The following is a 15,489-nucleotide window of genomic DNA, read 5'->3' on the forward strand; positions in this document are numbered from 1 at the left end:
GTAAATGGAACCGTATGAAAGGGGCAGTATAGCTTGTATAAGAGTAGAAGAGAACTGGGTGATATGTCCAGCATGTGAGATAAATGGGTCGGGAATATTTGGGGTGGCACAGGATGTGGGGTCTGCAGAAGAATATGGAAGCTTCTGTTCAGAATAAGGGAGGTAGAGATTTTGCAGTCAGACAAGAAAAGGCAAACTAAGACTAAAGATAAGCAGGACAGTAAATAAGATGAGATAGAAAAAGTTAGGCAAAGAAATACAGTGGACAGGAGAAATATGCAGAGATTTCCCAAGAAATAAAGGTACGTTTAATGGCATAGAGTAAGGTGAAGGGGGATGAAGGAGAGGCATTCACATAAAATAGGATGAAGAGGAAACAACCAAGATGAAAAGACAGCTGCCCACAGCAGTGACTATTGAAGAAGGGAGACAAATCCAAAGTGGCCACTTAGGAGTCCACACCACAAGGAGAACAGGAGGGTGGAATGGTGGACAATGAGGGGTGTTCAACTGATTGTGAGGGAACAGAAAGTGAAAAGTAATGACAGTGTGGAAGAAGAATGGAGTAGAGATAGAAAAGGAATCGACTGCAGTACAGGGAAGGAGTCAACCAATGCAGATAGGGAACAGCTCTAGTGATTGTAGAACTGGAGGGAGGATGTCTGGAATTATAGAACTGGATGAAGGAGAAGTTACAGGCTGTTACATGGGGCAGGTAGTAAACAAAACAGCAGTCAGTGTGGGGACAGAAAAGAGATTTGGGTGATTGCAGACATAGTCACCAAGGGGATTTAGAGCCTTGGCAAAGGAGTTCTGTGCAGACCAGGTTACAGAAAGCAGGTCTTATGGCTTAGACATAAGGAAAACATTGGAGGAGTTTACCAGACTAGTAACAGAAAGGGTGGGCAGGTGTTGTGGTGTGAGTGTACGCTGAAGCTTATCAAAACACAGATCAGGGCTAGGGATATGACAGAGAGATTAAAGGAGAGTGGATAAGAGGTAGCATTCTCAGAAGCATTATCTTTGCTAGCAGTCAGCATGTTGAGAAGAGAGAGGATCAGGGTATATAATGGCTGACTGCATTAGTGATCAAGGGACTGGGGCATGCACGTAGCAGAACAGAAATAGACCTGGCAGAGAGATGAAATGTGTGCCAAAGACAACCTTTGTCATAGTCCAGAGGGACAGTGATGCTTAGAAATGGGAAATGTACTTCTTTAAGATTGTAACTTTATACTAAGATGGCATGTGTAAGGTGTTTCACAGAAACAGAAGAAGAGAGTAGGTGATCAAGCAGGAGTCAGACAAAAAAATGAATAAGGAACATAGCAGAGTAGCAGATACATGTGATACTGAGTATGGCTGAAAAACATTATTAGTATGTATTGCAAGGAGTGTGGGTAGAAACGCAGAGAACTGTAAGTAGTGATACAGAAAAGGAAGGTGAACTTATTTTGCATCACAAAAACATGGGATGCTGACATGATTGGGTGGGACATGAAGCTACTAGGGTATCATTTACATAGAAATGACACAGAAGTGAAGAACAGAAGTAGAATAGCAGCTGGAACTTTCTTGTCGTTTTTACCAAATGGTTTGTCAGTGTGACCTTTACCCCCTTTGGTTTGAAGTCTGAAAAAAGGTGGGCAACATATGCAAGGTCAGAGAGGAAGAAAAGGTGATGCATCAGTCAATGAAAGAAGGAAAGACTAAAGAAGTGAGGAAGGAGGCAAATGGTTGTGCTCTTGGGGGATGAAATCTGTCAGGAATAGACTGGGAGATTTCAAGCTCTAGGCTACAGAGGTAGCAGGACTTGATTGAGATATTGGAGGTACTGGAACATGAAAAGTTCAACCAGTTGTGTAAGACTGTTCCAGAGAGGGTAGAATTTTGGATTTTGCCTTACTCAAGATGAAGGGGATCAAGGATGTCCAGGTGAAGTTTCCATTAGCCAACAGTCATCATGTAACTCTATAGTTTGGAGTGAGAGAAAAAAAATCATGGAATTTGCTGAGCTACCAGAGAGTTTCAGAGATGAGTTAGCTTATCTGGGTATGGAATGAAGGAGTAAACAAGCAAACGTTTATATTGCATTAAAGAGCAATCAGGATGGGCTGATTGTGACCCCCCAGGACTTTGCACACTGGGCAGTTGCCCCTCTTGCTCTGTCCTAGTGAGTTCTGCTGTTTAATGCATGTAAAATCAAAACAAAAAGTAAATACATAAAAAAACAAAAAAAAGTGTGTGTGTGTGTGTGTGTGTGTGTGTGTGTGTGTGTGTGTGTGTGTGTGTGTGTGTGTGTGTGTGTGTGTGTGTGTGCGCGCATGCGCATGCGTGCATGTGTGTGTGTGCTCTTGTGTGTATGAAATTGTAAGTAAGAGGGTGAGAGACGAGAGCGAGAATGCTGACTGAAGCCGGTAGTCTATCAGCACGGAGGTACGAAACTTTTAATTTCTGGCAATATTGACTGATTTTATTCTTCACTGATTTACATAATAAATAATTATATAGAGCAGCATTATGTTTTATATCATGGACAGTAAAGAGAGAGGGTAGGGAGTGTGGAGACAGAGCTACAATACATTGTTGTCTATGTTTTTTTTTCCTAATATGAGTTTTTTTTTCTTAATATGAGACCTGGATGTATGCAGCTGAGGAAGAAAGTATAATTGCTTTGTGTTTGTGAGTGTATGAGTATGAGTGCGAGTGTGTTTATTTCTGTGTATATGTGTGTGAGTCTTTCTTTTATGTCTATCTGTATTTTTGAATGTGTGTTTCCATGTGTATGCTTCTTAATGTGTGTGTGTTTAAACCTTAAATACTTACATAACTTAAATTTTGGATGTAAAATGCTTCCTCCAAAAACAATTATATCATATACTATATCAAGTTTGAAACTTGTTACATGCACACACACACACACACACACACACACACACACACACACACACACACACACACACACACACACACACACACACACACACACAGCTTTGTAATGCAGTGCTTCACAAGATTAAAGATTTAGATTTGGGTACAACTATGTGCAAATAAATGGCTTGTTACAGTCTCTAATGGCCTAAAATGTTTGAGAATATTGAGAAGCTGGTTCAGGGATGTGATTTCTGCAAGTTCAGGGAAACAGAATCGGAATGAAGAATTGCTACTACATGAAAGACTAAATCTTCTCTCTGCTTTTCTTCAGAGATGCTCATTTTTTTTCTGTGTAGACTATTATTTAAAATCTTAATGTACAAATATATTAAACTTCATAGTGACACTGTAATCAAGAAATCTGGTTTTGCCTGACATGGTATTCCAGAAGTAGTAATGCATGAGAGTGAGTCACAGTCTATGATTCAGGAATGCCATAATTTTGCTGAAAAGTGTGAATTTAAGCATATTACCTCTAGTCCTGGATATGTGTCAAGTAATGGCAAATGGAGGGACTTGTCCAAATGGATAAAAATTTCCTGAGAAAGTGTGAATGTTCTGAGAATTTGCATTGTTGTATCTCCACTGGAAGGTAGAAATTAGTGTCTTCGATCAGCATGACTTTCTCCATTACAAATTCTTTTTTTCCAAAAGGATTTTTATTGATTTTGACATATATACATTATATACAGAAGAAAGGAAGACATTGCAAACATTTCTTTTCTTAAATAACAACTAAGTTCAGAAACAATGAATAGTAGTTAACTATTTCTTCAATGCTAATTTCCATTATATTTAGCAATTAACATCTCCCCATCAGCTTGTTTTCACTTTGTTATCTACAGTCCTGAACTTTTTGTTTGTTTGTATTACTACATAAAATAGTGGCTACATTTAAGAAATCTTTAAACAAAGTGCATTGATTCAGATTTCCATTTTCTAGTAATAGCTTTTCTGGTAACTGCAAGAAAAGTCCAAAACATTCCATATTGATTACTACTAATTACAGAAGGAAAAGGAACATTTGTTAAAATTGTTGTTTTGCATGATTACAATTATCTTTCCAAATTCCTTTAGAAAATTGTTTATTTCATCCCAAAATCCCTCTAATTTCTCACAATCCATAATCCAGTCAGCTCTATTTATTTTATTACATCTCCAACATTTTGAATTTATGAAATGTTGATATCTTGAAAGGTATAATAACACTTGTGTGAAGATCTCTCCATGTAAAGATTTTCTAGTAGGGACTTGAAGTCAATCAAATTGATTTTAATGTTAGCTTTTATTTTTTTTTTTTATCTAACAAATCGTTCACTCCTATTGGTTCTATGAATCTCTAATACAAATTCTAATGGCTGTTCACCTTATCGCAAAGTTACTAACATCTTATTGGTTGTTAATATCTGAAAACCTGAAAAATGTCATAATCTGTTATAAGGCAGACAGTGCAGGCCAAGTTTTATTATACTAAATCAACAAGGAATCCACCAGAAATACTACAGAATTATGTAGAGTACAGCAACGTATCTTGCTATATGCAGGGTTCTGATATGTAGAACTGTAGAAAAAAAAGGAAGCATTTATTCAAATCAGAGAATGGAGGTAAGGAAGTATGTTAACCAGAGATGCTACCTCAATGTGGGCTGTTCCACAGTTTGACTTAGTACTACTATACTGTCAGGGAGAAATGCGTTGTTGTCAGGCATCCTGCAACAGCCTTACTCATTGACAGTGAGCTTGAACTTGTTAATAACAGTAGTGCACAACTGTAGGGTGAGCACAGACATAACAACTCTACTGCTGAATCCCTATACACCTTTACAAGTGGGAATAATGTCTGATTTATAGCATACGTTTGCACAGCACTACAAACTTTGATATCCATACTACCTTAACCGTGCAATAAAATTATCACCCACACATATACCTGCAGAATACTACATTTCATTTCAGGCATAAGGGTTGTGTGGTTATAATGGTCCTGCCTATCTGTACCTATGTGCCCCTAATGTGGGCATGCCAATCCACTGCTGTGTAAAGGAGCAGCCACTTTGCTACATTCCTTGAGCAGCTTCATTGAGTAAATGTTCATAGGTATGTAGCAGGCTAATGCCCTCTAGGTTCTTTTTAAGCCTAGCTGTGCATTCCAATCCTCTGACAATTTTTGGTACCCTTGATAAGTGTAAGCAGGTGTTTGGGAGATGCAGCATTTACAACTGGGTCTTGGAGGTGAACCATTTACTGGCTGCACCTGTCCATTAAAGACATAGGTGCTGTTTTTTTTTTTTTTTCAGATAGGCAGGAGGTCTGTCATGGTGGGGTCTGACAATACCTTGTATGTCAGGCATAGATCTCCCCTCAACAGCCTGTAGGAGACAGAGTGCAGGGAGAGGGCTTTGAGGCTGTCTGCATATGGCATGCTACTTACACCCTGCATTCTCTTAGTTCAGAACTTCTGTGGACTTTCCAATTGTTGAATGTGCCTGGTTAGGTACATACCAATGGGGGCATTGTACTCAATGATAGGTCTGATGAATGCTAAATACAATGGAACAATGACCACCTTGGACCTAGATGCCATACCTTTGTTTATTAAGTTGCACAATATAGAATGATTTCCTCACCATTGTAGACTCATGATGGTCAAAGGCTAGATTACTTTCTATATGTGTCCCCAAATCCCTGACTGCTGTGTTGACTCTTAGCATTGTGTTGTCAATATGATAGTTACCAGGGGTGGATAACTTCCTGAAGGATATTGTTATGCATTTCTTGGCATTTAGTTTTACTCCATAGCTCTGACTCAAGTTATTTGTCTGTTTCAGCCTTTCCTAGAACATTAGCATTGGTGGGGGATTCTATGACTGCTCCTAATTTGCAATCATCTGCAAATTTGGTCAGCCAGAGGCTATTGACATTGGCCTTGACTTCGCAGAAGTAAATGCCAAAAAGGAGTGGTCAGAGGAGTGATCCCTGAGGGACACTGCTTGTAACTGGCCTGTTTGTAGAAGTGGAATCCCCAATTCTAACTTCCTGGTTCTTGTCTGTGATCCAGCTGGCTTTCCACTAGGTGATATAAGGGTTTATACCCAACCTCTTGAGTTTATCAATAATGCTCGTGTGGGATCATCATCATCTTCTTTTGGCTGTTCCCATTAGGGGTCGCCACAACGGATCTTCTGTTTCCATTTCTTCCTGTCCTCTGCATCATGCTCTTTCACACCAACCGCCTGCATGTCCTCTCTCACCACATCCATAAACTTTATCTTAGGCCTTTTTTCCTCTTACCTGGCAGCTCCATCCTTAGCATCCTTTTCCCAATATACCCAGCATCCCTCCTCAGCACATGTCCAAACCAATGCAATCTCACCTCTCTTGCCTTGTCTCCAAACTGTCCAACCTCTAATATACTGATTCCTAATCCTGTCCATAGTCAAATACCTTGGCCAAGTCAAGGTAGGCAGTGTGAAACATTTTGCTGTTATCCATTGCTTTGGCGACTTTTTCAAAGAAGTCCACCAGGTTGAGTAGGCATGACCTGCCCTTGACTAAACCAGATTGGATTGGATCCAGTGTTTGGAGGTTTCCTATGTCATTATTGATGATTTACATGATAATTAATTCTATGAACAAATAGATTGATTGGTTAATATTAAGCTAACTCCCCTGAGGGGTTACTTTTAAGCCTAGTTAATATCCTGAGGTCAAAATAAAATATACCTTTGTGTTTATGAGGTGAAGACATTAACCACTATGGCAAACCCATCTAGATGTTCATTGACAATAATGACAACTTTGATGGGATGGGTTTGATCGCCTAGTTTATGATATGAATACTTGTAGCCCAATGGCATAATACAGAAAATTATTTTTCAGTTGGTGTAAAGATTCACCACAAAGAGGCTGAAGTTCAGAAAGATGCTCAGAGCTATTTATAGCATTGCTCCACATCAAGATTTTGTTCCAGAAAATTTCTTGACAGGAGAACAGTTTGCATCTAGAAGTACTTAAGATTTTCGAGACTGGTTAATAAATCTGTTCATTATAATGGCTGCACATGGAATAAATTGGCTGAGAATGTCAAAATGTTCTTTTTTTGCAAGTTCAATAGTGAGTTTGGGCTTTTAAATGTTGATTCTGTATTGTATTTCACACAACACACTGGTATATCTTATATATGCAATCCATGTATTTAAAATGTTAAATTATTAATTTACTTATTTTCTTTTAAAGTTAAGGGGATGTGGAATGTATGTTTGTGTGTATGTGTCTGCCCCAATAATTAAACCATACCAACCATGTGTAAATCTTTAATATACCACACCCAGTCATCGGTTATTTCTATAGAATACCACCCTGCATAGATTCATGCCTCACATCTAGCCCAGTGTTATGCTAAAGTTGCAGGGAAGGACTGGTAGACCTGCACTTCACCAGGGCCTTTAACTCATTCACTTTTTCTAGTTTTCATTCTAATGAGCTGTGAAGCATCCCTTTGTTAGCAGAATGGACAGTGGTCCCCTGGAGCTTTGAAAAGAAAAGTTCTTAGTTGTGACAGAAATGCTTTAAACTGAATAAGCAAAATAACTTTCTGCTCTGCTTGTTCAGTTAAAAACATTTTTCATATATAAACTGCTAAATCTGGGCTGGGTAATAAAGGCAGCAAATTCAGTGCCTTTTGTTAAGATGCATTGTGATAAATGAAGTGTATATAATCTACAATTGATGCACTGTAGGTGTGATGCACTTAATGCAACCCACAAATGTAGAGATCTGGGTGTGAAGTGGAACAAAACACAATTTGTACTGTTGGTTTTACTGCAATAAACACTTTCCCCTCAGGCAGCTGGGAAAAAAATAGATGAGTAGATGAGTAGAAGTAGAGGGTTATGGACTATTGCACAGTTAATGGTAGGAAACAGAAAATTTGGGTGAGAGAGACAATGTCAAAAATAACAAAAAATTACTAATGCAATGCTGTATGGCCAGTTGTGTGCACAACCATCTTCAGTGTGTTTATTTCTGAGAAACCTGAGATAAAATAGAACAAGAACATCCTCTCTGAGGATGACACATAGGTACAGCAGTAGGGGAATGGGGGATACATATAAGGATTTGTAAATGCAGACTTGTTGGTGAGGAGGGTAGTATTTGATAATCATTTCAGATGAATGCAAAGTACTGAATATGGGCCACAGCAATCCAAAGGAGAAGTATCTATTCTGGGGAGTGGAAGTCATTGCAATAAAGCAAGAAAATGGTATTGGAGTATTAATTTCACCTACATGGGACTACCAGGAGCAGAGTGAGAGGCAGAATATTGTGGTGGAGACTCAGGGGAAATAGCCTCCAGCAGCATAGATATAACACTTGTGATAAACTGTGCCCAGGCTAGGTCATGCCTTTGCTAGAAGCCATACATGGCCTGGAATATGAGGCTGCTGGAAGGAGCTGACCAGAAAGTCACCAGAAGAGTGCATAGGATGGAGAGAAGGTGTATTACTAGTTATACTGGCATGAGAGCTTCTTTGTCTAGAGACCAGTAGACACAGAGTTGCAATATATAAGAACACAAAATGAAGCCAAAGAAGTTTGAAGGGGTTGTTATGAATATGTAGACTTCGGGAATGAGGCATAAGCAGTAGAACTTAGGGACACACTACTTGGATGTACACAACTGCTTATTCATGGAAAGGGTTGTGAATCCATGAAATGAACTACTAGAGAAAAAGATGTGGGGATTTATAGAGGTATTCAACAGGAGATAAGGTATAGAGAGTGGAAGGGAGAGGATAAGGCAGTGGAGGCCATAAAATGTTAAATGCACTCAATGGGCTTACTGGAAAGGGTATTGTCTCCCTCCTCCTTCTGCTGTCAGTTTAATTTACTGTATTTTAATCACAATATTTCACACATCTACTCGGAAGAGTAGAAAAATAGAACTACTTAATATTTCAGTGGGTTGGATATCCTTTTGTGTGCTCTTGCACCATAATGCAGAAGGGTTGCTGTGGCAAGAAGGGAAGATGATTAGTGCCATAGTTTGAACGGTAGGAAGGAGAAGGAGATAGACTAGTATTTATGAAGGGGTAGGACAGATCATCATACTTCAGAAGGCTGTTAGTTGAGAAGGAGTTTGCCTGCCAGCATCAGGTTACTGGGGAAAGCCATGGCATCATGTCTAGAAGCACCTGTAAGTGATTATAAGTGTTTTTGCTTCCCCAGGACCTTGCCTGATGGCTTTTCTACCTTTATTCAGTTGGCTAGTTTGTTAAAGCAGAATGGGAGCCAAGCATACCTGGGCTAGGCAACAGCTCTATGTAGCATTCTTTCCTGCAGAAATCCCTAGCAGCTCTGCAGTCTAAAACAAGAATCAGGTGGTATGGAGCAAGTGATACTCCTAGTCATGGGGGGTGTGGCCTACCTTGCTCCTCAGGTGACCCCCTGTGGCTCTTCTGAGTCCACAGTCTGCTGAGGGGAGGCATGTCTCTGCATGACAATTTGTCAATGGCTGCATAGTACAAATGCAATATGGCAGTGCAGGCTTGGCTGGCTCTGAACTCCACAGGCTGACACATAATGCTCTTGGTACATTTCACTCTTATTGGAAATCAAAGCCTGTAATGGACGCTTACCCCCTTCCACCCTGCCAATTCCTACAGGCACATGAACCACTATTCTTTACAACTTTTTTTCATCTTGCCACAGAGCTGCTGTAAAGTCTTCTGAATCTTGATGGCTGAAATAGGAACTAATGGCAGTGGGGTTCCATTGAATGTTGTTGGGATAAGCTTCATTTAGTATTTCTATAAATGAGATTATGGAAGGACAAGGTGAGAGGGTATACCATTTTATAGTGAAATTAAGATATACAACTGTGTGGAAATTCTAGGATGGTACAAAACATGAAAAAAAAAAGGATTAAAATAAATAGAAGGAACAGTACAGAGTTTGGCAAGTATAATCCATTGTCATGATATACAGAACCATTCATCATGATACAAGAAATAAGTGGAAGGCAATACAGTGCAGGAGAGAGCAGGGATAATAGATGAGAAAGTACAAGACCAGAGTAGTCTTGCTACATAGACTAAATCTGGTTAGATACCATGCAGAGGCAGTAGGGAGGGTCAATAGGATGTTTTTGTACACTGACGAAATATCACCAAAAGCAGACTGTTGATACTACCTCTTTTGCAGCAGAGCTTCTAATTCCAGTGTGTCTTACATAAAAGTAAATGTAGAATGCAACATGTGAGTCATTGCAAAAAACAGAAGACATAGACCTTCAGAGGAATAAGGACATGTAATAGCTTTTGATTTTCAAAAAAAAAATCTGCCTTCTGTGAGGTGATTGCATGCTGTCCACAAGGTTTAAGTGGACAAGTATAAGTATATTAAAAAAAAGACATGATTATGGCAGCTGAATAGAAGGTCAGGAGGGTGCTTGATGAAATGTAACACAAGCATCCTTTTTCCTGTGGTAGGATGCTAAGTACAAGATGTAAATTCCCAGATAATGTACAAGGACAGCACAACAGAAGAATGAAGGCATGCTTGCTGTAGGAATAGAATCCCAGGGGTATGACAAACATTAGACAAGAAATAAAGTAAGAGCTAACAAAATTACAATAGGGAGGTAAATAGATGAGTAGATATACTGGACAGGCCTTGTGCTGCTTATCTGCTGTTGCTTTCAGTATTTGTCTTCATGTTCATCTTCTCTGTCATACTGCTTTATTTATACAGTGCAGAATGACACAACAGTGCAGAGCCATGACCAGAAAAAAGCAGTATTATATTCCACATTAGAAGGTGGCAAACTTCAATAAAGAATGTCAAAGGCTGTTAAAGTGAAGTGTAGCTCATTCAAGAGGGATGTTGTAGGATATAAGAACACACACACACTCAAAAGCATCTTAGAAGTCTGTTAGTGCTAATGAGGTCAGCATCAACATTTTCTGTATATGCACTGTTTGGGACTTGATTTAATTGTATGTATGGAAGTATGTTAACACTACTTAGCAAATGTAAGTAAGTTGAAAGGTTCATAGGTGTGTACTAGGCTAATGGCCCTGGAGCCTTTACAAGCCCTAGCCCATAGGGTTACCCTGGCATCATGCAAAATGACCTTAGTTCCCAGTGCCTTTGTCGAGTAGAGCCACTGGAGTGATCTCCAGAGTGAATTTTCTATTTCCCATCCACTCATCAAGATTTCTTTTGAAGAGTGAGGTGCTCTGTTTGACATGTATGGGAAGCCTATTCCATAGCATGGGCAGTCTCTGGGTTATGAACCTGTCCCTCTAGCTTGTTCTGTTGATTGTGGTAATGAGGCTGAGGTCTCTGGAGCATATGGTGCGGAGGAATTGGGATTTCTTTAGATGTAGCATTTCCAACAGAGCTGGGTCAAACATGGCTTTGTAAGTCAAGCAGAGATCGCCTCTAAGTAAGTGATATGAGACATAGAATAGTTGGAGTTTTCTGAGTCTGTCCATATAGGACAAGTGTTTAAGGTCTAGGTTCTTCTTTGTGAGGTATTTTTGCGGCCTCTCCAGTTGTTGCAGTTGTCTAGTGAGGTACATACCAAGTGGGGCATTGTACGCGATGATTGACCTAATGAGGGAAGAATAGAGGGAGACAATGACGTCTTTCTTCCTGGATGCAAAACTCTTAGTAATGAGATGTGCCACATAGAAGGACTTTCTGACCATAGTGGCAATGTGGTGGTCAAAAGAGAGGTTGCTGTCCACCTGTGTTCCCAGATCTCTTATAACACCTTCTGTATTCAGTGGACTACCATCAATGTGATAATTCATGGGAACCGGGTTTTTCCTAAAGGGGATGACAACACATTTTTTGGCATTGAGCTTAAGGCCATGGTTCTGACACCAGTCATTGGTCTCAGTGAGGCCTTTCTGTAGGATGTCAACATCACTTGGAGAGTTAATAATAGCTCCCAACTTGCAATCGTCTGTGAACTTTGTCAGCCAGAGTTCCTTCATGTTGGCCTGGACTTTAGAGAAGTAGACACCAAACAGGAGAGGACCCAGGACCGAACCTTGTGAGACTCCACTTGTGACTGGTCGCCAGTCTGTTTTGGTGTCAGCTACTTTCACACTGTGGGTTCTATATGTGAGCCAGTTTGCAACCCACCTAGTGATATAGGGGTTGATGCCTAGCTTAATAAGTTTTTCTGATTCCTGAGTGGGGAATGGTATCAAAGGCCTTGGCCAGATCAAAGTAGGCTGTAGAAACCACCGTGCCTTCATCCCATGGCTCTGGTGACTGATTCAAAGAAGTTGACTAGGTTGAGCAGGCATGATCTACCCTTCACAAAACCAAACTGTGTGGGATCCAGAGTTTGGAGATTCCCTATATCCTTGTTTATTAGGTCCATGATGATGCATTCCATAGCTTTGCATATCAGACTCATAAGGCTAATGGGGTGATAGTTCCCAGGGCCTGTAGCTGCTCCTCCTTTGTGGAGAGGGATGACTGTAGCAATGCACCATTTGGTAGGGGAAAAAGCCTGAGGTGAGGCTGTGATTGAACAGGGCACACAAGTGAGGTGCCAGTTCACTCTGTAGTTCATGTAGAACACAACCAGGGATATTGTAAGGTCCCAGCAGTAATAATGGGTGCCTGGCAATCTACTGGTATTGTGATTGGTCCTTCGGTGGGGGTGGGGGTGAGATGGGAAAGCTGGCACTGAATCTGTCGGTCAGTATATTGGGGATATCTGTTGGCTCAGTATAGGAGGTGCCATTGTGCAGTAGCTCAGAGCAAGTCTGGGTATTGCTGTGGAGATTCTTTACATAACTATAGAAGGTCTTGTGGTTGTCTTTGCTATCTGCTGCAATTCTGTTTTCATAGCTAGCTTTAGAGGATTGGATGAGGGATTTCAACTTTTTGTTGAGGCTGATAAGCAAGTTTTTCCAGTCTTGGGACTTCACCTTATTGCGCATCAGTTTCCTCCTTCTGTTGAAGAGTTTGTTTATGGCAGGGGACCACCAGATTGGCTTCCTGTTTTTGGAGGAGAGCATCTTGGTTCTATTGGGTATGGCAAGATCCATGCATTTGTGTACGCGTTCATACAGTGCACTGATGTATGATTCGGTGGTCATGCAACTATCCTCCATTTGCATGAGTGCTGTGAAGTTAGCTACCTCTGTTTTTAGGAGCCCAAAGTTAGCTTTGAAGAAGTTTTTCATGGTGGTTGTCTTTGCGGGGAATGGGAGGGTGGGATGTGGATTTCCAAGGTGATTAGTTTGTGGTCGGATCTAACCAGGGAGGAGTTGACTATTGGTGTAGAGCAATGGTCACCCATGTTAGTAATGACCAGGTCAAGGATGTTGCTACCACTAGTGGGGTTAAGAACGAGCTGGTCCAGGGCATTGGAATTAATGAATTCCAGGAAATATTGGGCAAGTGTATTGGTACATGAATAGTTTTTGCAGTTAATGGAGGGGTAGTTGAAGTCGCCCCAGTATGAGAGTGCTAGGTTGGACTCTAATATTCTCCATGGTGCTTAGGAACGTGGAGTGTGAGTCTTGGGACATGGTTGAGGACCTTTAGCAGGCTACAACCTGAATCGCTGTCTTACCCAATGTTAGCTGCACCTTAAGTATCTCTGATGTGATATGTTGTGCTACCAGTCTGGAGGTGTGTGCATCCTTTATGAATATGGAAACACCACCACCTTTGGAGCTTCGGTACAAGTTCTGGGACCGAAAGGTGTGGAATGAGTTATAGCCTGGTAGTGCAGGGGTGCTCTCTGCTGCCTTGAACCAGGTCTGTGTTACAGCACAAATGTTGATGTTCTGCATTTTAAGGAGTGCTTTGAGCAAGTGCATTTTGAGATTTAGACTTCTAGCATTGAGCAGCATTACCGTCAGAGTGCATTTGTTTGTAGCTGTTACGGTGATAATTTGGTCTTTGGAACACCACCTAAAAAAGACACTGTAAGGGTGGCAAGAGCCTTGGCCAGTATCCAGAAGCCCAGGGGTGACAGATGCAGGCCATCTCTGGCAAAGCATTGAGGTCTGTCAGTCATGTCATCACAGGCAGACAGATACTGGAGCCCCTTAAAATGACACCAGAAACTTAGCCAGTTGTTGAAATCAGTCATTTTCTGTTTGTACTCTTGTATCATTCTGGGTGATGGTAGGAGGCTGCTCAGGGTCATACCCACCTGGGCTACATAATCTGAGAGCTCCTCCATGTCTCTTTTCATGTAGTCCAGGGTGGTACATCTCAGGTCATTCACACCAACATGTACAATGACAGAGTCATATTTGTACCTGTTGTTGAGGGACCTGAGTGCATGTATTATGTGGTGGATCCTGACACCTGACAGGCAGCTGACTGTTACTTTCTTCTTATTCAACCTAGTGAGTGAGAAATGTCCTTGAATTTTTACTTACAATCAATGAATGCATTTCTCCTTTCCCTAAAATCTAACTGCAGTTTTATTCATATTAGTTTTTGTCCTATGTTAAATTTCATGTAAATGACCTCATTTTTTAAATGTGCTGATAAGCTCTGTTTTCTGCTCTTTTCTTATTTTTGTACAACGTCGGCGTGGTACTGTTTTATTTCTTCATGAGTAATTTGCTTACTTTACTTTGTTACTTCTTAAATGTGCCTTTGGTCTGGTACATGGCTGAAAATAGTCTTAGGATTAGTCCACCTACCCAAATGAATAAATGGATAAGCAAGTAAATGGAAAAATTATTAAATAACTAAATCCTGCAGTTCTGTTCTGTGTCATAAGTATCGATAAACCAAACCAGTTTAGGTATATAGTACAGAAGCAAGGAGAATGTGGAAATTAGCAGGGACATCCAAGAGACTACAGAAACAATACGTAGGGAGAGCTTTATCTTCCCACTACAGATGCTGTTTTTTCTCTCTCTTGAATGCAGTGATATGCTGTTTGACTGTTGTAAAACTAAAATGATTTTGACAGTGTATTTTCAAACCTATGTGGTATTTGTTATAGTACCATATAGCCTTTTTACAGCTTTATATTTGCATTATTTGCAGTATAGACTATTTACTTTGGTTATGCACCCTTGAATGTTTATGAGGTTTTGTTGTCTGAATTAACACTTGTCTGTATTTCTGTTCTGCCATTGCTATATTGTCACTTAATTAGCTCCTTTTTATTTCACATGTTCTTCATCTTTTCAGTATCTCAAATTCTTAGATCTGCTATCTAGCAAAATGAAGCTGGAGGAAGTAGCTGCTGATATCGGGTTTGATATGAGAATAGATGTCATTGTAGCCCGAGCGGAACAACTGGTCAAACTGGAAGCAGATGCTTTACTTGAAAAGAAGTCTCTAGCTCAGAATTTACAAAGAAAGGTAGATCTATTTCAACAAATCTAATTTTAAACTGTAGTGATACTGGGTTACCACCTCTATGCATCTGGCATGTGTGCATTTCAGGTTTAAAATATTACTGTATATACCTGTTTTTCTTTTTAGAAGCAGGAATAATGCTTCAGGTTTAAAATCTCAAGATTTCAGGCATTTTGACAATTGAAGAAT

The 15,489-nt window shown here is 40.2% G+C and overlaps 1 protein-coding gene across 1 annotated transcript in view; it reads left to right on the forward strand.

Annotated features, from left to right (window-relative positions):
- CCDC170 (coiled-coil domain containing 170) overlaps window positions 1-15,489 on the forward strand; it is a 724,401-nt gene that overhangs the window by 549,235 nt on the left and 159,677 nt on the right. The window contains exon 8 of the mRNA XM_044088859.1: window positions 15,130-15,303. Within this exon, the coding sequence (XP_043944794.1) occupies window positions 15,130-15,303 (174 nt within the window). The remainder of the gene's footprint in view (window positions 1-15,129; window positions 15,304-15,489) is intronic.

This window comes from Protopterus annectens, chromosome 1.part0 (genome assembly GCF_019279795.1).
Source record: "Protopterus annectens isolate FY-2018-M chromosome 1.part0, PAN1.0, whole genome shotgun sequence".
Classification (NCBI taxonomy): Eukaryota; Metazoa; Chordata; order Ceratodontiformes; family Protopteridae; genus Protopterus; species Protopterus annectens.